The sequence below is a fragment of the Triticum urartu genome, chromosome 1A, assembly GCF_056163025.1.
Source record: "Triticum urartu cultivar PI428250 chromosome 1A, HENAU_Tu73, whole genome shotgun sequence".
In the NCBI taxonomy this organism is placed as follows: domain Eukaryota; kingdom Viridiplantae; phylum Streptophyta; class Magnoliopsida; order Poales; family Poaceae; genus Triticum; species Triticum urartu.
The window spans coordinates 416960290-416981178 of record NC_141873.1 but is presented as its reverse complement, the minus strand read 5'-3'; the positions used below and the strand labels follow the sequence as shown (position 1 = coordinate 416981178).

The window sequence follows — 20889 nt, the reverse complement described above, 5'->3', positions numbered from 1 at the left end:
ACAGAGGATAGATAAATTATTTATTACTAAACAGGATCAAAAAGCAAGGAATAAAAATAAAATTGGGTTGCCTCCCAACAAGCGCTATCGTTTAACGCCCTTAGCTAGGCATAAAAGCAAGGATAGATCTAGGTATTGCCCTGATAATGATAAGATAAATCGCGAAAGCTCATCTCATACTCCCTACATTCAGCATCAAGCTTCCTTTGTGGCAAGCAAAAATAGTCAAAAGGGCTAAATTTAATGGGACAAAAGTCCACAAGATCAAGCTCGGGAGGTATTAGTTCCTCCTTTGGCCCCTCATATTGCACAATCAATTCATCATTATAAGCATTCTTTTGGCAAAAAATTCATGAGCCTTTGTGTTGGAAATATGCCCTAGAGGCAATAATAAAAGCATTATTATTATATTTCCTTGTTCATGATAATTGTCTTTATTCATGCTATAATTGTGTTATCCGGAAATCGTAATACATGTGTGAATAATAGACACCAACATGTCCCTAGTAAGCCTCTAGTTGACTAGCTCGTTGATCAACAGATAGTCATGGTTTCCTTACTATGGACATTGGATGTCATTGATAACGAGATCACATCATTAGGAGAATGATGTGATGGACAAGACCCAATCCTGAACATAGCACAAGATCGTATAGTTTGTTTGCTAGAGTTTTCCAATGTCAAGTATCTTTTCCTTAGACCATGAGATCGTGTAACTCCCGGATACCGTAGGAGTACTTTGGGTGTACCAAACGTCACAACGTAACTGGGTGACTATAAAGGTATACTACGGGTATCTCCGAAAGTGTCTGTTGGGTTGACACGGATCAAGACTGGGATTTGTCACTCCGTATGACGGAGAGGTATCACTGGGCCCACTCGGTAATGCATCATCATAATGAGCTCAAAGTGACCAAGTGTCTGGTCACGGGATCATGCATTACGGTACGAGTAAAGTGACTTGCCGGTAACGAGATTGAACGAGGTATTGGGATACCGACGATCGAATCTCGGGCAAGTAACATACCGATTGACAAAGGGAATTGTATACGGGGTTGCTTGAATCCTCGACATCGTGGTTCATCCGATGAGATCATCGAGGAGCATGTGGGAGCCAACATGGGTATCCAGATCCTACTGTTGGTTATTGACCGGAGAGTCGTCTCGGTCATGTCTACATGTCTCCCGAACCCGTAGGGTCTACACACTTAAGGTTCGGTGACGCTAGGGTTGTAGGGATATGTATATGCAGTAACCTGAATGTTGTTCGGAGTCCCGGATGAGATCCCGGACGTCACGAGGAGTTCCGGAATGGTCCGGAGGTAAAGAATTATATATAGGAAGTGCTATTTCGGGCATCGGGACAAGTTTCGGGGTCACCGGTATTGTACCGGGACCACCGGAAGGGTCCCGGGGGTCCACCGGGTGGGGCCACCTATCCCGGAGAGCCCCATGGGCTGAAGTGGGAAGGGATCCAGCCCAAAGTGGGCTGGGGCGCCACTTCCCCCTAGGGCCCATGCGCCTAGGGTGGGCGAAACCCTAGAGGAAGAGTCCTAGGAGGGGAAGGCACCTCCTAGGTGCCTTGGGGAGGAGGGATTCCTCCCCTTGGCCGCACCCCCTAGGAGATTAGATCTCCTAGGGCCGGCGCCCCCCCCCCTTGGCCCTGCTATATATAGTGGGGGATGGAGGACTTCTCAACCTTGCCTTTGGTGCCTCCCTCTCCCTCTCCAACACCTCCTCCTCCTCCATAGTGCTTGGTGAAGCCCTGCCGGAGTACTGCAGCTCCATCACCACCACGCCGTCGTGCTGCTGCTGGAGCCATCTTCCTCAACCTCTCCTTCCCCTTGGTAGATCAAGAAGGAGGAGACGTTACGCTGACCATACGTGTGTTGAACGCGGAGGTGCCGTCCGTTCGGCGCTAGGATCTCCGGTGATTTGGATCACGTCGAGTACGACTCCCTCGTCCCCGTTCTTTGAACACTTCCGCTCGCGATCTACAAGGTACATAGATGCATCCAATCACTCGTTGCTAGATGAACTCATAGATGGATCTTGGTGAAACCGTAGGAAAATTTTTGTTTTCTGCAACGTTCCCCAACAGTGGCATCATGAGCTAGGTCTATGCGTAGTTCTTCTTGCGCGAGTAGAACACAATTTGTTGTGGGCGTAGATGTTGTCAACTTTCTTGCCGCTACTAGTCTTATCTTGCTTCAACGGTATTGTGGGATGAAGCGGCCCGGACCAACCTTACACATACGCTTACGTGAGACCGGTTCCACCGACTGACATGCACTAGTTGCATAAGGTGGCTGGCGGGTGTCTGTCTCTCCCACTTTAGTTGGAGCAGATTCGATGAAAAGGGTCCTTATGAAGGGTAAATAGAAGTTGACAAATCACGTTGTGGCTTTCACGTAGGTAAGAAAACGTTCTTGCTAGAACCCTACTTCAGCCACGTAAAACTTGCAACAACAATTAGAGGACGTCTAACTTGTTTTTGCAGCAAGAGCTTTGTGATATGATATGGCCAAAGTTGTGATGAATGATGAATGATCTATATGTGATGTATGAGATGTTCATGCTATTGTAATAGGAATCACGACTTGCATGTCGATGAGTATGACAACCGGCAGGAGCCATAGGAGTTGTCTTTATTTTTTGTATGACCTGCGTGTCATTGAGAAACGCCATGTAAATTACTTTACTTTATTGCTAAACGCGTTAGCCATAGTAGTAGAAGTAATAGTTGGCGAGCAACTTCATGGAGACACAATGATGGAGATCATGATGATGGAGATCATGGTGTCATGCCGGTGACAAGATGATCATGGAGCCCCAAGATGGAGATCAAAGGAGCTATGTGATATTGGCCATATCATGTCACTATTATTATTTGATTGCATGTGATGTTTATCATGTTTTTGCATCTTGTTTACTTAGAACGACGGTAGTAAATAAGATGATCCCTCATAATAATTTCAAGAAAGTGTTCCCCCTAACTGTGCACCGTTGTGACAGTTCGTTGTTTCGAAGCACCACGTGATGATCGGGTGTGATAGATTCTAACGTTCACATACAACGGGTGTAAGACAGATTTACACATGCAAACACTTAGGTTGACTTGACGAGCCTAGCATGTACAGACATGGCCTCGGAACACAGAAGACCGAAAGGTCGAGCATGAGTCGTATAGAAGATACGATCAACATGAAGATGTTCACCGACGTTGACTAGTCCATCTCACGTGATGATCGGACACGGCCTAGTTAACTCGGATCATGTTATACTTAGATTACAGGAGGGATGTCTATCTAAGTGGGAGTTCATTGAATAATTTGATTAGATGAACTTAATTATCATGAACTTAGTCTAAATATTTTACAATATGTCTTGTAGATCAAATGGCCAACGTAGTCCTCAACTTCAACGCGTTCCTAGAGAAAACCAAGCTGAAAGACGATGGCAGCAACTACACGGACTGGGTCCGGAACCTGAGGATCATCCTCATAGCTGCCAAGAAATATTATGTCCTACAAGCACCGCTAGGTGACCCGCCCGTCCCACAGAACCAAGACGTTATGAACGCTTGGCAGACACGTGCTGATGATTACTCCCTCGTACAGTGCGGCATGCTTTACAGCTTAGAGCCGGGGCTCCAAAAACGTTTTGAGAGACACGGAGCATACGAGATGTTCGAAGAGCTGAAAATGGTTTTCCAAGCTCATGCCCGGGTCGAGAGATATGAAGTCTCCGACAAGTTCTTCAGCTGTAAGATGGAGGAAAATAGGTCTGTCAGTGAGCACATACTCACTATGTCTGGGTTACATAACCGATTGACTCAGCTGGGAGTTAATCTCCCAAATGACGCGGTCATTGACAGAATCCTCCAGTCGCTTCCACCAAGCTACAAGAGCTTTGTGATGAACTTCAATATGCAGAGGATGGAAAAGACCATTCCTGAGGTATTTGCAATGCTGAAATCAGCAGAGGTAGAAGTCAAAAAGGAACATCAAGTGTTGATGGTGAATAAAACCACTAAGTTCAAGAAGGGCAAGGGTAAGAAAGCCTTCAAGAAGGACGGCAAGGGAGTTGCCGCGCCCGGTAAGCAAGCTGCCGGGAAGAAGCCAAAGAATGGACCCAAGCCCGAGACTGAGTGTTTTTATTGCAAGGGAAGTGGTCACTGGAAGCGGAACTGCCCCAAATACTTAGCGGACAAGAAGGCCGGCAAAATGAAAGGTATATGTGATATACATGTAATTGATGTGTACCTTACCAGTACTCGTAGTAGCTCCTGGGTATTTGATACCGGTGCGGTTGCTCACATTTGTAACTCAAAGCAGGAGCTGCGGAATAAGCGGAGACTGGCGAAGGATGAGGTGACGATGCGCGTCGGGAATGGTTCCAAGGTCGATGTGATCGCCGTCGGCACGCTGCCTCTACATTTACCCACGGGATTAGTTTTAAACCTCAATTATTGTTATTTAGTACCAGCTTTGAGCATGAACATTGTATCAGGATCTCGTTTAATACGAGATGGCTACTCATTTAAATCCGAGAATAATGGTTGTTCTATTTATATGAGAGATATGTTTTATGGTCATGCTCCGATGGTGAATGGTTTATTCTTAATGAATCTCGAGCGTAATGCTACACATGTTCATAGTGTGAGTACCAAAAGATGTAAGATTGATAATGATAGTCCCACATACTTGTGGCACTGCCGCCTTGGTCACATAGATGTCAAACGCATGAAGAAGCTCCATGCTGATGGACTTTTAGAGTCTTGATTACGAATCATTTGACACGTGTGAACCATGCCTCATGGGTAAAATGACCAAGACTCCGTTCTCAGGAACAATGGAGCGAGCAACCAACTTGTTGGAAATCATACATACTGATGTGTGCGGTCCAATGAGCGTTGAGGCTCGCGGAGGCTATCGTTATGTTCTCACCCTCACTGATGACGTAAGTAGATATGGGTATATCTACTTAATGAAACACAAGTCTGAGACCTTTGAAAAGTTCAAGGAATTTCAGAGTGAGGTTGAGAATCAACGTGACAGGAAAATCAAGTTTCTGCGATCAGATCGTGGAGGAGAATACTTGAGTCACGAGTTTGGCACACACTTAAGAAAATGTGGAATAATTTCACAACTCACGCCGCCTGGAACACCTCAGCGTAATGGTGTGTCCGAACGTCGTAATCGCACTCTACTAGATATGGTGCGATCTATGATGTCTCTTGCCGATTTACCGCTATCTTTTTGGGGCTATGCTTTAGAGACTGCCGCATTCACTTTAAATAGGGCTCCGTCAAAATCCGTTGAGACGACACCGTATGAATTATGGTTTGGGAAGAAACCTAAGCTGTCGTTTCTAAAAGTTTGGGGATGCGATGCTTATGTAAAGAAACTTCAACCTGAAAAGCTCGAACCCAAGTCGGAAAAATGCGTCTTCATAGGATACCCTAAAGAAACTATTGGGTATACCTTCTACCTCAGATCCGAAGGCAAGATCTTTGTTGCCAAGAATGGATCCTTTCTAGAGAAGGAGTTTCTCTCGAAAGAAGTAAGCGGGAGGAAAGTAGAACTTGATGAAGTATTAACTCTTGAACCGGAAAATGGCGCAACTCAAGAAAATGTTCCTGAGGTGCCTGCACCGACTAGAGAGGAAGTTAATGATAATGATCAAGATACTTCTGATCAAGCTCCTACTGAAATTCGAAGGTCCACAAGGACACGTTCCGCACCAGATTGGTACGGCAACCCTGTCTTGGAAATCATGTTGTTAGACAACGGTGAACCTTCGAACTATGAAGAAGCAATGGCGGGCCCGCATTCCGACAAATGGCTAGAAGCCATGAAATCCGAGATAGGATCCATGTATGAAAACGAAGTATGGACTTTGACTGACTTGCCCGTTGAGCGGCGAGCCATAGAAAATAAATGGATCTTTAGGAAGAAGACAGACGCGGATGGTAATGTGACCATCTATAAAGCTCGGCTTGTCGCTAAGGTTTATCGACAAGTTCAAGGGGTTGACTACGATGAGACTTTCTCACCGGTAGCGAAGCTAAAGCCCGTCCGAATCATGTTAGCAATTGCCGCATTCTACGATTATGAGATATGGCAAATGGACGTCAAAACGGCATTCCTTAATGGTTTCCTTAAGGAATAATTGTATATGATGCAGCCGGAAGGTTTTGTCGATCCTAAGAATGCTGACAAGGTGTGCAAGCTCCAACGCTCGATTTATGGGTTGGTGCAAGCATCTCGGAGTTGGAACATTCGCTTTGATGAGATGATCAAAGCGTTTGGGTTTACACAGACTTATGGAGAAGCCTGTGTTTACAAGAAAGTGAGTGGGAGCTCTGTAGCAGTTCTCATATTATATGTAGATGACATACTTTTGATGGGAAATGATATAGAACTCTTGGACGGCATTAAGGCCTACTTGAATAAGAGTTTTTCAATGAAGGACCTTGGAGAAGCTGCTTATATATTAGGCATCAAGATCTATAGAGATAGATCAAGACGCCTCATAGGTCTTTCACAAAGCACATACCTTGATAAGATATTGAAGAAATTCAATATGGATCAGTCTAAGAAGGGGTTCTTGCCTGTGTTACAAGGTGTGAAATTGAGCTCAGCTCAATGTCCGACCACGGCAGAAGATATAGAAGAGATGAGTGTCATCCCCTATGCCTCAGCCATAGGTTCTATTATGTATGCCATGCTGTGTACCAGACCTGATGTAAACCTTGCCGTAAGTTTGGTAGGAAGGTACCAAAGTAATCCCGGCAAGGAACACTGGACAGCGGTCAAGAATATCCTGAAGTACCTGAAAAGGACTAAGGAAATGTTTCTCGTTTATGGAGGTGACGAAGAGCTCGTCGTAAAGGGTTACGTCGACGCTAGCTTCGACACAGATCTGGATGACTCTAAGTCACAAACCGGATACGTGTATATTTTGAATGGTGGGGCAGTAAGCTGGTGCAGTTGCAAGCAAAGCGTCGTGGCGGGATCTACATGTGAAGCGGAGTACATGGCAGCCTCGGAGGCAGCGCATGAAGCAATTTGGGTGAAGGAGTTCATCACCGACCTAGGAGTCATACCCAATGCGTCGGGGCCAATCAAGCTCTTCTGTGACAACACTGGAGCTATTGCACTTGCCAAGGAGCCCAGGTTTCACAAGAAGACAAGGCACATCAAGTGCCGCTTCAACTCCATTCGTGAAAATGTTCAAGATGGAGACATAGAGATTTGTAAAGTACATACGGAGCTGAATGTAGCGGATCCGTTGACTAAACCTCTCCCTAGAGCAAAACATGATCAACACCAGAATTCCATGGGTGTTCGATTCATCACAATGTAACTAGATTATTGACTCTAGTGCAAGTGGGAGACTGTTGGAAATATGCCCTGGAGGCAATAATAAAAGCATTATTATTATATTTCCTTGTTCATGATAATTGTCTTTATTCATGCTATAATTGTGTTATCCGGAAATCGTAATACATGTGTGAATAATAGACACCAACATGTCCCTAGTAAGCCTCTAGTTGACTAGCTCGCTGATCAACAGATAGTCATGGTTTCCTGACTATGGACATTGGATGTCATTGATAACGAGATCACATCATTAGGAGAATGATGTGATGGACAAGACCCAATCCTAAACATAGCACAAGATCGTATAGTTTGTTTGCTAGAGTTTTCCAATGTCAAGTATCTTTTCCTTAGACCATGAGATCGTGTAACTCCCGAATACCGTAGGAGTACTTTGGGTGTACCAAACATCACAACGTAACTGGGTGACTATAAAGGTATACTACGGGTATCTCCGAAAGTGTCTATTGGGTTGACACGGATCAAGACTGGGATTTGTCACTCCGTATGACAGAGAGGTATCACTGGGCCCACTCGGTAATGCATCATCATAATGAGCTCAAAGTGACCAAGTGTCTGGTCATGGGATCATGCATTACGGTACGAGTAAAGTGACTTGCCGGTAACGAGATTGAACGAGGTATTGGGATACCGACGATCGAATCTTGGGCAAGTAACATACCGATTGACAAAGGGAATTGTATACGGGGTTGCTTGAATCCTCGACATCGTGGTTCATCCGATGAGATCATCGAGGAGCATGTGGGAGCCAACATGGGTATCCAGATCCTGTTGTTGGTTATTGACCGGAGAGTCGTCTCGGTCATGTCTACATGTCTCCCGAACCCGTAGGGTCTACACACTTAAGGTTCGGTGACGCTAGGGTTGTAGGGATATGTATATGCAGTAACCCGAATGTTGTTCGGAGTCCTGGATGAGATCCCGGATGTCACGAGGAGTTCCGGAATGGTCCGGAGGTAAAGAATTATATATAGGAAGTGCTATTTCGGGCATCGGGACAAGTTTCGGGGTCACCGGTATTGTACCGGGACCACCGGAAGGGTCCTGGGGGTCCACCGGGTGGGGCCACCTATCCCGGAGGGCCCCATGGGCTGAAGTGGGAAGGGATCCAGCCCAAAGTGGGCTGGGGCGTCACTTCCCCCTAGGGCCCATGCGCCTAGGGTGGGGGAAACCCTAGAGGAAGAGTCCTAGGAGGGGAAGGCACCTCCTAGGTGCCTTGGGGAGGAGGGATTCCTCCCCTTGGACACACCCCCCTAGGAGATTAGATCTCCTAGGGCCGGCGCCCCCCCTTGGCCCTCCTATATATAGTGGGGGATGGAGGACTTCTCAACCTTGCCTTTGGTGCCTCCCTCTCCCTCTCCAACACCTCCTCCTCCTCCATAGTGCTTGGCGAAGCCCTGCCGGAGTACTGCAGCTCCATCACCACCACGCCATCGTGCTGCTGCTGGAGCCATCTTCCTCAACCTCTCCTTCCCCTTGCTGTATCAAGAAGGAGGAGACGTTACGCTGATCATACGTGTGTTGAACGCGGAGGTGCCGTCCGTTCGGCGCTAGGATCTCCGGTGATTTGGATCACGTCGAGTACGACTCCCTCATCCCCGTTCTTTGAACGCTTCCGCTCGTGATCTACAAGGTACGTAGATGCATCCAATCACTCATTGCTAGATGAACTCATAGATGGATCTTGGTGAAACCGTAGGAAAATTTTTGTTTTCTGCAACGTTCCCCAACACTTTGTTCAAGGGAAAAACCTAGCCCATTGTTCTGGATGGAAAAATTATCATTAAGTTCATAGATCCTATTAACAAGAGCATCAGTAGGAACCTTTTTTCTAAGGTTTTCATTAAAAGCAACATGATCTAAAGATCGTAAACGCATAATATCTTCTTCATAGAAAAGATTTGCTTCAATGGGAGGACGGCCTGCATCCACCCTATAATGCGCAAAAATTTCATTGGCCTCTTTTATTATAAATCTGAACTCATGAGCTAAAAATATGGTCGCTGCTCGCTTAACAGAAGAATGCTCAATATTAGAAAATTCTAGGAAAATCCTTTGTATGGAAGGATGCATATGTAAAAATTGTCTCTCGAGTTCAACTATGAGCAAGGATATAGCATCTGCGGGACTACTAGTTCTATGAAGGATAGATCCACTCATAGTGGGCAAAGCACCGGCACAAGTAAAGAAATCTTGAATAACTCCCTTCCCAATAATATTACCGCTGCCAATACAAAACTTTTTAGTGTGCAAAATAATAGGATTTTCAAGGGGATCATCAATAGCATCAAAGTTTTCCATATTATTATCCTTATCAATGATAACCTCCCCAGTTTCAGACATGATGGCAACAAATTGCGAAAAGAACAATCGCACAGAAGGCAGGAAGGAAAAGGAGGCAAATGGAAAAAGAGGGCGAATAAAATGGCAAGGCTGAAGTGGGGGAGAGGAAAACGAGAGGCAAATGGCAAATAATGTAATGCAAAGGATAAGAGTTGTGATGGGTACTTGGTATGCCTTTACTTGGCATAGATCTCCTCGGCAACGGCGCCAGAAATGGCTAGTTGTTGGGAGATCGAATCTTAACTTGACTTGTGTAAGCCTCCCCGGCAACGGCGCCAGAAATCCTTCTTGCTACCTCTTGAGCACTGCGTTGGTTTTCCCTTGAAGAGGAAAGGGTGGTGTGGTAAAGCAGCATAAGTATTTCCCTCAGTTTTTGAGAACCAAGGTATCAATCCAGTAGGAGACGACGCGCGAGTCACCTCGTACCTACACAAATAAATAAGAACCTCGCAACCAACACGATAAAGGGGTTGTCGATCCCTTCACAGCCACTTGCAAGAGTGAGATCTGATAGAGATAATAATAATAAGATAAATGTTTTTTGTATTTTTATGATATAGATTGAAAGTAAATATTGCAAAATAAAATAGATTGGAAACTTGTATGATGGAACATAGACCCGAGGGCCATAGGTTTCACTAGTGGCTTCTCTCAAGATAGCATAAGTATTACGGTGGGTGAACAAATTACTGCCGGGCAATTGATAAAAAAGCGAATAATTATGAGAATATCTAGGTATGATCATGTATATAGGCATTGCATCTGTGTCAAGTAGACCAACTCCTGCCTGCATCTACTACTATTACTCCACACATCGACCGCTATCCAGCATGCATCTAGAGTATTAAGTTCATAAGAACAGAGTAACGCCTTAAGCAAGATGACATGATGTAGAGGGATAAACTCATGCAATATGATATAAAACCCATCTTTTTATCCTCGATGGAAACAATACAATGCGTGTCGTTTCCCTTTCTGTCACTGGGATCGAGCACCGCAAGATTGAACCCAAAGCTAAGCACTTCTCCCATTGCAAGAAAGATCAATCTAGTAGGCCAAACCAAACTGATAATTCGAAGAGACTTGCAAAGATAGACCAATCATACATAAAATAATTTAGAGAAGATTAAAATATTGTTCATAGATAAACTTGATCATAAACCCATAATTCATTGGATCTCGACAAACACACCGCAAAAGAAGATTACATCAAATAGATCTCCAAGAGAACTGAGGAGAACTTTGTATTGAGATCCAAAGAGAGAGAAGAAGCCATCTAGCTACTAGCTATGGACCCGAAGGTCTGAGGTAAACTATTCACACATCATCGGAGGGGCCATGGAGTTGATGTACAGGCCCTCCGTGATCAATGCCCCCTCCGGGGGAGCTCCGGAAAAGGCCCCAATATGGGATCTCTTGGGTACATAAGGTTGCGGCGGTGGAAATAGGGTTTCGTCATGCTCCTGGATGTTTGTGGGGTATATGAATATATATAGGAGGAAGAAGTAGGTCGGTGGAGCAACGAGGGGCCCACGAGGGTGGAGGGCGCACCCAGGGGGTGGGCGCGCCCCCTGCCTCGTGGCCTCCTTGATTGTTTCTTGACGTCCACTCCAAGTCCCCTGGATCACGTTTGTTCCAAAAATCACGCTCCCAAAGGTTTCATTCCGTTTGGACTCCGTTTGATATTCCTTTTCTACGAAACACTGAAATAGGCAAAAAAACAGCAATTTTGGTTGGGCCTCCGGTTAATAGGTTAGTCCCAAAAATAATCTAAAAGTGTAAAATAAAGCCCGTTATCATCCAAAACAGATAATATAATAGCATGGAACAATGAAAAATTACAGATACGTTGGAGACGTAGCAAAAGTCCCATTGTTTAACATAGGGTAATCGGTATTGATCTATAGTTTGATACCGTCATCGGATTGCTGACCAGTTTACGCCCATTGTGACAGTCAGTTTTCGACTTTCTCCACTGAGGTACTTAACCATTCGAGCTAGAAGCACAATCGCAGTGGTTCTCCCTTTGCACACCTAGCCGAACAAAGGGGAACCTAGGAGGCAAGCACAGGAGCCGGGCAACCCAACTATTGACCGAAGACACAATTCGAAACGGATGTATATACAGCAATATCCGAGAATCTTTTTGCCGAATCTCTAAAGGTGTCCGGCGTTGCACTGTGAGACTTATGCTGGAAACACACAAATAGTTTAAAAGTGCCATAGGCTTGGAAAACCAAAAATATCAGTAAAAACTTGACGTCCGAACAAGATCAAGTGTTCAGTGCCAATCCAAAAAATTGGTCTTACTTTTGTGCTTCTTTCGTGCATCAATATGACACATCCGATCTCAAGACTTCAAGCGGGTTAGATTACGGCCGCAACCTCCTATCCCAAAGGCGGAGTACTGCTTGTTAGGCCAGTTTAGCGAACTAAACTCAAGCGGCATTAGAGAGAAAACAGGTTATCCGGCTGTTGACCACACACTCGAGTCGAGAAAGCAGTTGTAGAAAAAGACTTTGCAACAACCAGGAAGAAAACAATTATTATAGAACGGCTCGTACAAATTGAAAGCCCCTAGATAACATGGGAAAGGAAGTGTTTTTAACAAACAATGTGTGTTGACAAACTAAGTTGTTAACACAAATATAATGTTTGGTCGAACCTAACCAGCATTAAAAAACTGAGCATGGAAGCAACTTAGGTGGTTAATGTGCTTGGTGTTGATGCGCGGCCCGAGCCTACGGCGGGACGAGGTCCCAGCCCCCAAGCCGGTCCTGAGGTGGTGGAGCGAAGAGCTCGACACTCCGAAGTGGCGACATAGCATGGCCGACGTGGCGAGGTCGAACCCCCAGTCCAACCGAGGCGACGGAGCAGGTCAGCAGTATGATGCCAAAGTCCCCGGCGTGGGTTAATGAAGTGATGACGAAGCCCCCGGTCCAGCCGAGGTGACGTGGTACGTCGGTACGTCGAGGTGACAATGCTGCCCAACCCGAATCATTTACCTATGCACAGAAAATAGTGCAAGCCAGAGATAATAGTAATAATAATAAATTAAAAAATTGTTGCATAATTAATAATTTATGCGAAGCGAGAAATATGGCCCGTGTGCCGAACATTCGATGAGGTAGAACTCTCTCGGTGATGCCGAAATCCCCGAGGCAACCGAACATGTCGGTATGGCAATTCGACCAACAAGGTGATCATGCGAGCCAATTTATGCGAAGTCATCGGCTTGCCGAAGTGACCGCGTGAAGCAGTCGAAGTCGATTACCTACACATGTAAAATAGTGCAGTCCAAAAAATAATAATATAGATATATAAAAAATCCTCGCATAATTAATTTACGCAAAATAATATTTTAAAGAGATGTGGCCTGGCGTCGAAGCCAATGTCGATGCAGGGCGTCGGCGTGACAAAGCCTAAATTCGCAGGGAGGTCCTACTTCCCGATGTGGCGTTCGCCGAATTGCGGACGGGAAACTGACCGAACCATCACGCAACCATCGTTAATGCGGCCAACATTTGACAGTCCTGTGTATAGAGGACGGAACAAACTAGAGTAATATTCCTCGGGAAAAATAAACCCGTGCAAGCAAAAGAATTAGTAGGAATAATAGCACCTGGTTTATTTGTTATAGCAACCCAAAGAGACACACGCGTGCGTTCATGGATTTGCATCTAGTAATGGTACTAGTGCCAGCGCTAGCTTGATGTTACATGCACATGCTCGGCTAGGACGCGGCGAGGCGAAGCCCCCGGTCCAGCTAACGTGACGAAGCTGGTCGGCTAGTGACATCGAAGTCTCCGGAGTAGGTTGGTGAAGAGATGGTGAAGCTCCTGGTCCTGCCGAGGTGAAGAGCAGGTCGGTAAGGTGACATTGCAGCCGCCATGCCAGCCGAGGTGTTGAAGCGGTTCGGCGTGGTAGACATCGGTTTGAAGAAGCTACGGCTCGGCCATGCCGACACTGGTCATAACTTGTGACGCGGTCAATGCCGGATTGATGAAGTGACCGAGCGGCGATGTCGGCGCGCCTGACCCGTGCAATCCGTGGGGCGATGGTGTTGGTGATGATTTAGCCTTTGCGATTCCGAACTCTTGTTCGTCTTGCCAAGCTGATGATCTGATAAGGTTTGGCTCGGTTCAATGAAGCGATGATCTGTCTAGCACAGGTCGACAGACGTGGAGCAAGGGCTGGGTTGACACTGGCGCAACGGTGGAGATTATCTCCAAAAATGAGAAAAAATTGTGAGGATGTGTTCGGAAATAAAACACAATGCCCTAGAAAGAGTTTCTTCCAAAAAGGTTGTCCAATATCCCGTTCATGAAGAAAGATGAACTCGGGTCAAATTCGTATTCGCGTAGAAGACAAATCCAAAAATTGATGCACTTATCGGATGGTACCCAGAGTTGGAACGGTCGGATCGAGCTAAAATTTTGAGAGGTGGTAGATATGGAAATTCCGCAGAGGATGAATGGTTGGATCTTCCAAATAACCTCCAAACTGTGCTCTGTAGACTACACCCTAAACTTGTCCTAATTCCCGTCCAACTCGATAGGCCTCTGGTATATCATAGATCGTCGGGGACTCCTCCATTGAAAGGCGACGAAATTTTACAGGGTTGTTGTATAATCAATTCTGCACAATTCCACCAATCGACTTCCGAGGAGACGGTGGCAGAGAAAACAAGTCTGTTATACAGAAAAAACTATGCGATCGCACAAGGGCAATGTTGACGATGAGCCCCCAGGCTCCATGGATGACTTTTCCATGATCTCGGTTGAGATTTGAGCTGATGATGATGAAAGTACCCGTCTGATATTAATGATCTGATGTGGAGCGCGGTCCTCAATCTAGCCGAGGTGACCAGTCGAGCTGGTGACAAAGATGCCGACATCGACCATAAAGCTCGGCTCCGATGCGTAGATCGCGCTAGAGACGATCTGAATTCCCATCGCACCGTGGCGACTGCCAGTAGGCTCTCAATGAAAGCACCAATGTCGGTTCTATATCCGGCGTATCTCATAGTAGGGGTCCTAAGCTAGGCATCTTGGAGCGATGGTAACATGGACACATGGTTTTACCCAGGTTCGGGCTCTCTCGAAGAGATAATCCCCTACATCCTGCTTTTGATTGTATTGATATTGAAGGAAATATGCCCTAGAGGCAATAATAAAGTTGTTATCTATATTTCCTTATATCATGATAAATGTTTATTATTCAAGCTAGAATTGTATTAACCGGAAACTTAGTACATGTGTGAATACACAAACAAACAGAGTGTCACTAGTATGCCTCTACTTGACTAGCTCGTTAATCAAAGATGGTTATTTTTCCTAGCCATGGACGAAGAGTTGTCATTTGATAAGCGGGATCACATCATTAGAGAAAGGTGTGATTGACTTGACCCATCCGTTAGCTTAGCACGATGATCGTTACAGTTTCATTGCGACTGCTTTCTTCATGCACTACTAAGGAAAACCTTATACACAAAAACTTACCAGCAGCGCGGGACAAAAGCGCTACTGCAATTTACCAATAGCACATGTTATCCAAACGCGCTGCAGCTAAGATCATAGCAGCAGCGCATCTAACTGTAGAGGCGCTACTACTACAATTCTCCTTACTATTCTCTCCAGGGTACCAATAGTAGTAGCGTGACTAAGGAAAGCACGCTGCTGCTAAGATTGTTGTAGCAACGTGTTTCACGTCGGAAGCGCTACTGCTAAGGAAAGGAAAATAAAATGTAAAACATATAGAAAAGTAAATGAAAATGAAAGAAATAGAAAAGGAGGAAGGAAAAAATGTGAATGAAAATAAATGAAAAAGAAAAATAAAGGAAATGAAAGCTGAGGATGTATCCCCTGGAGCTCCTCGGGCTCTCGTCCCCGCGCGCGGCACCCAGCCGCCCCGCCCCACCGGTGGTCGCCCCCCCCCCCCCCCCGGTCTGCTGCCCCCTCCCCCCTTCCGGCCGGTGCGCCTGGCCCCGGGGGCCCCCTGGTTCTTCTTTGAGGTGCAGAGGCTCCTGCTTCGGTTTTCTGCGCTGGCCTCTATGTCGGATCTGGGTGCGGCGCCTCCTCCGGTCCCCTGCCCCCCTGCTATTGCGCCCGCCCTGGGGTGCACGCCGGCGTCCGTCTCCCCTGCGCGCGCGACGTGCTCGTCGGGCGACTCTGGCGATTTTGTCCTGGATTCGGCCCCCTTGCCTGCTAGAATTGAGGAGGAGGGCGAGTTCGTTCCGGGCTCGGCCACTCCGTCCCCCCAGGCTTTGTTGGCGCTTCCCCCTCCTCTGCGCACATTCAAGTATCCACGGCCGCGCCAGATGCCTTCAATGCGGCCACCCACCTCCACTCCATCATCACCATCCCCCCTCGCCCATCTCGGCTCGTAAATGCGGCGTCAGGAGGCGTCCTTGCGCTGCGGCCTGCCTCGTCCGCTCCTCGGGAGGAGGAGGGCTGGACTTTCATGCAGCGGCAGCGCCGCCCTCGACGGGACATGCCTTCAAGCCGGGCGTCTACCGTCCTGTCCCATCCCGCACCGGGCGGCCTCGACGAGCAACACCGAGCCAGCTTCATCCGCTTCAAAAAGTGCATGGAGGGGCGTTGTTCTCACTGTCTCGCCCCCAAACACCACTGCTCCTCTGCCTGTCGCGACCCTGTGCGCTGCCTCTCCTGCAACCTCTCGGGCCACATCGAGCGCTGTTGCCCCCTACGGCGTGCGTCAAAGCAGCGTCCGGCCTCCCCGCCTGCGGCCCCTCCACTGCGTCGCTCGCCCGCCGCTTCGGGCGCGCGTTCCTTGGCTGAGATTGTCGCCTCCCCGTCCGCTCCCCTCCCCGCGCTGAGATAGCTCGCACTTCTGCCAGCATTGGGGCACCGGACGCCCGCCCCGAGGTGGACTCGTGCTTCATCCCGTCCTCATTCGACATGGACCGCGACATGCTTGAGTGGGAGCAGACATCGGCCATCGCCTGGGCCATCAACACGCCGCGGCGGCTCGTCGCGCTGGACATCGACCGCGCCATCTGGAAGCAATTCCGGCTCAGCCACGGGGACGTGGATGTCACCCCGTACCACACGGTGGAGTTCCTCATCAAGTTCGAGCACAAGGCCCAATGCGACGCGGCGCTTGCCGTGGTTCGCGTGCGTGCTGCCGGCGCCATCGTTCACATCAGGCCGTGGCGTCCTCTGGAGTGCGCGTTCGGGGCCGCCCTCAACTACCGAGTGCACATGTGCTTGGAGAACGTCCCTGACTACGTGTGGACGTCGTACATCGCTGAGCGCATCATCGACCGGCGCTTCTCCCTGGATCACCTCGACGACCACTCCATGCTCCGGACAAACTCCGAGACGCTCGACCTCTGGGCCTGGACTGCAGACCCAAACCTCATCCCCAAGGTCATCTGGCTAACTTTCACCACCCGTCCATCCGGCGGCTTGAAGGTGTTCGCCAATGTGGCGAGGCCGTCCGGTTGCAAGCGTGGCGCAACCTTCCGGGTGCTGGTCCACTTGGACATGGTGGAGGACCACTCCAATGCTCCCCTGGACTGCTACACCTCAGACGGTCGCGCCGAGGCTGAAAGCACAAGTGCTCCCTAGGTGGTTTTGATAATTGATGACAACATATCTCTTGTTGGACTAATGTTTCTATCTAGTATGTTTCAGATAAGTTCAACAATGGAGTGGCATGGACTAAAGGTTGTGGGAACTCCTTCAAGATGCTAAGAACAGAGGATTGGCTAAAGCTTCAAGCTCAAGACTCTTCATTTTACATTTTAGTGATCCAAGATCACATTGAATCCATAGGAAAAGCCAATACTATCAAGGAGGGATGAGGTGTTGCTTAATGAACTTCTTGCTTCATGTGCTTAATGATATGCTCCAAAATCCTCAGCTACTTTCCCACTTCCACATATGACCTAAACCCTATGCCAAACTCGGTCCTACCGACTCTTCTTATCCGGCGCCACCGAGTTTCACTTGTCATAAGCCACTGCCAAACCCTAATCAGTTCGGTCTCACCGATGGGATCTCGGTCTCACCGAGATGGGCTTGCAAACTCTCTGTTACCCATTGCAATATTATCGGTCCCACCGAGATATGCAATCGGTCCCACCGAGTTTGCTTGGCCAAATCTCAGTTTCACTTATTACCCAAATCAGTCCCACCGAGTTTGAGTAATCGGTCAAACCGAGTTTTGGATTTACCCTAACCCTAGCACATCGGTCCCACCGAGTTGATCCACTCGGTCCCACCGAAATCTCTAACGGTCACTAGGTTTACCTTTTCGGTCCGACCGAGTTTGTTGATTCGGTCCCACCGAGATTGGAAAACTGTGTGTAACGGTTGGATTTTGTGTGGAGGCTATATATACCCCTCCACCTCCTCTTCATTCGTGGAGAGAGCCATCAAACTAAGCCTACACTTCCAGCATCCTATTTCTGAGAGAGAACTACCTACTCATGTGTTGAGGCCAAGATATTCCATTCCTACCATATGAATCTTGATCTCTAGCCTTCCCCAAGTTGCTTTCCACTCAAACCCTCTTTCCATCAGATCCAAATCCTATGAGAGAGAGTTGAGTGTTGGGGAGACTATCATTTGAAGCACAAGAGCAAGGAGTTCATTACCTACACACCATTTGTTACTTCTTGGAGAGTGGTGTCTCCTAGATTGGCTAGGTGTCACTTGGGAGCCTCCGACAAGATTGTGGAGTTGAACCAAGGAGTTTGTAAGGGCAAGGAGATCACCTACTTCGTGAAGATCTACCGCTAGTGAGGCAAGTCCTTTGTGGGCGATGGCCATGGTGGGATAGACAAGGTTGCTTCTTCGTGGACCCTTTGTGGGTGGTTGCTTCTTCGTGGACCCTTCATGGGTGGAGCCCTTCGTGGACTCACGCAACCGTTACCCTTTATGGGTGGAGCCCTTCGTGGACTCGCGCAACCGTTACCCTTCGTGGGTTGAAGTCTCCATCAACGTGGATGTAGGATAGCACCACCTATCTGAACCACGGGAAAAACATCCGTGTCTCCAATTGCGTTTGAATTCTCCAAACCCTTCCCTTTACATTCTTGCAAGTTGCATGCTTTACTTTCCGCTGCCTATACACTCTTTGCATACTTGCTTGATATGTATTGTGAATGTTGAAATTATGCCTAAACTCCACTTAAACCGAAAAAGCTTAAAAATTGCAACTTTAGCTTTAAGTGTCTAATCACCCCCCCCCCCTCTAGACACATCTACTTCAGGATCCTACAAGTGGTATCAGAGCTTTGGTCTCCATTGCCTTGGTTTAATCACCATTGGAGGAAGATGGATGTGTCTACCTTAGGGAGTCTTAGACATAGAGTGCCTATTCTTGATAGAGAGTATTTTCATGAGTGGAAAAATGAAATGCTTGTAATCTTCAATCAATATCATTTGAACAACTATATTGCTAGTCCTTGTGCTCCTCATATTGATCCTTTGCATCCTACCCTAGATGAAGATATTGACATGATTCGCAATCTTAGAACTATTGAGCTCATCATTAGAGGATTGCCCAAAAATTTGATTGCTAGTTTGCCTACTCTTAATTGTGCCTATACTATATGGAAATTTCTTGAGGAACGATTTCCCGATCATTCCTTGAAAACTTTGGATGAAATTATCCATAAATCTATTGCCTTGAGTAAGATGAACTCTAGTGATCCTAGTTCTGGTAATTGTCTATTTGAACTTACCAATCTTAAGCATGCTAAAGGAGATGTTGGAATCATTAGTGATATCATATTCGAAGCTTTAAGAATTCATAAAAGTGACCACTGTGATGATCATTTATCTAATGAATTACCCTCTCTAGGAAATGATGAGTCACAAGATCATGATGAACATGGATACTATGATGATGATGATGATGATGATGATGATAGTGACTTCAATCTTGATGATGCAATGAGACATTTTGGTCTTATGGCAAATCTTCGGGGATATGAATCAGGAGGAAAGGAATGGGTGCTTGATAGTGGATGTACTGATCATATGACCGGAGATGAAGAGATGTTTCGTGAGCTTGCTGAAAATGACGGCCCTCAAAAATATGTCACCTTTGGTGATAATTCAAAGGGTAAAGTGGTTGGCCTTGGTAAGGTGGCCATCTCACATGATAGTTCCATTCAAAATGTCATGCTCGTTGAATCTCTTGGCTACAACCTACTTTCAGTATCTAGACTTGCTGATTTCGGTTTGAATGTCCTATTTACTGAGGTAGATTGCCAAGTATTTCGTCGAGACAATCATAAAATGGTCTTTACCGGTATGCGTAGAGGTGATCTTTACATTGTCGATTTCTCTAAAAAAAGGCACAACCTAAAACTTGCTTTGTTGCTAAATCCTCAAAAGGTTGGTTGTGGCATAGACGACTAGGTCACATTGGCATGAGAAACCTTGACAAGCTTATTAAAGGAAATCATATCCTTGGAGTTAACGATGTCATATTTGATAAGGATAGACTTTGCAGTGCTTGTCAAGCAGGTAAACGGGTTGGAGGAAGACATCCCGTGAAGAACATCATGACCACAAGGAGGCCACTCGAGCTACTTCATATGGATCTTTTTGGTCCCAACGCCTACAAGAGTCTCGGTGGAAATTCTTTTGGTCTAGTTATAGTTGATGATTTTTCAAGATTTACGTGGGTGTTCTTTCTTAATGACAAGTCGCAGGTCCAGAAGATCTTCAGAAACTTTGCTAGGAAGGCCCAAAATCAGTTTGACGTGAAGATCAAGAAGGTTCGGAGTGACAACGGAACGGAGTTCAAGAACGCAAATGTGGACACCTTTCTTGACGAAGAAGGGATTTCACACGAGTTCTCGCTACGTACACACCTCAACAAAATGGAGTTGTTGAGAGGAAGAACCGGACGCTCATCGAAATGGCAAGAACGATGCTTGATGAATACAAGACGCCGAAACACTTTTGGGCAGAAGCGGTTGAGACAGCTTGTCATGCAACAAATCGCTTGTATCTTCACAAGCTACTCGGCAAGCCGGCATACGAGCTTCTCACCGGTAACAAACCCCAAGTTGGATACTTTCGAGTATTCGGCTCCAAGTGCTACATTCTTGATAAGCATCATCGTTCAAAGTTTGCTCCTAAATCTCATGAAGGTT

General features: G+C 46.8%; 1 protein-coding gene across 1 annotated transcript; it reads left to right on the top strand.

Annotated features, from left to right (window-relative positions):
- Positions 1 to 13639: 13639 nt before the first annotated feature.
- On the top strand, positions 13640 to 17341 carry LOC125532888 (uncharacterized). Its single transcript, XM_087538688.1, has 2 exons — positions 13640 to 13718; positions 16593 to 17341. Exons 1-2 carry the CDS (start codon positions 13640 to 13642, stop codon positions 17339 to 17341), a joined length of 828 nt encoding a protein of 275 aa, XP_087394814.1.
- Positions 17342 to 20889: the final 3548 nt, after the last annotated feature.

Bases quoted from the DNA above. Each gene is read 5' to 3' on its own strand.
- LOC125532888 (XM_087538688.1), top strand. From the start codon at position 13,640: ATGCCAGCCGAGGTGTTGAAGCGGTTCGGCGTGGTAGACATCGGTTTG. The intron at 13,719-16,592 runs GTCATAACTTGT...GCGCTGAGATAG, and splicing joins GCTCGGCCATGCCGACACTG to CTCGCACTTCTGCCAGCATT.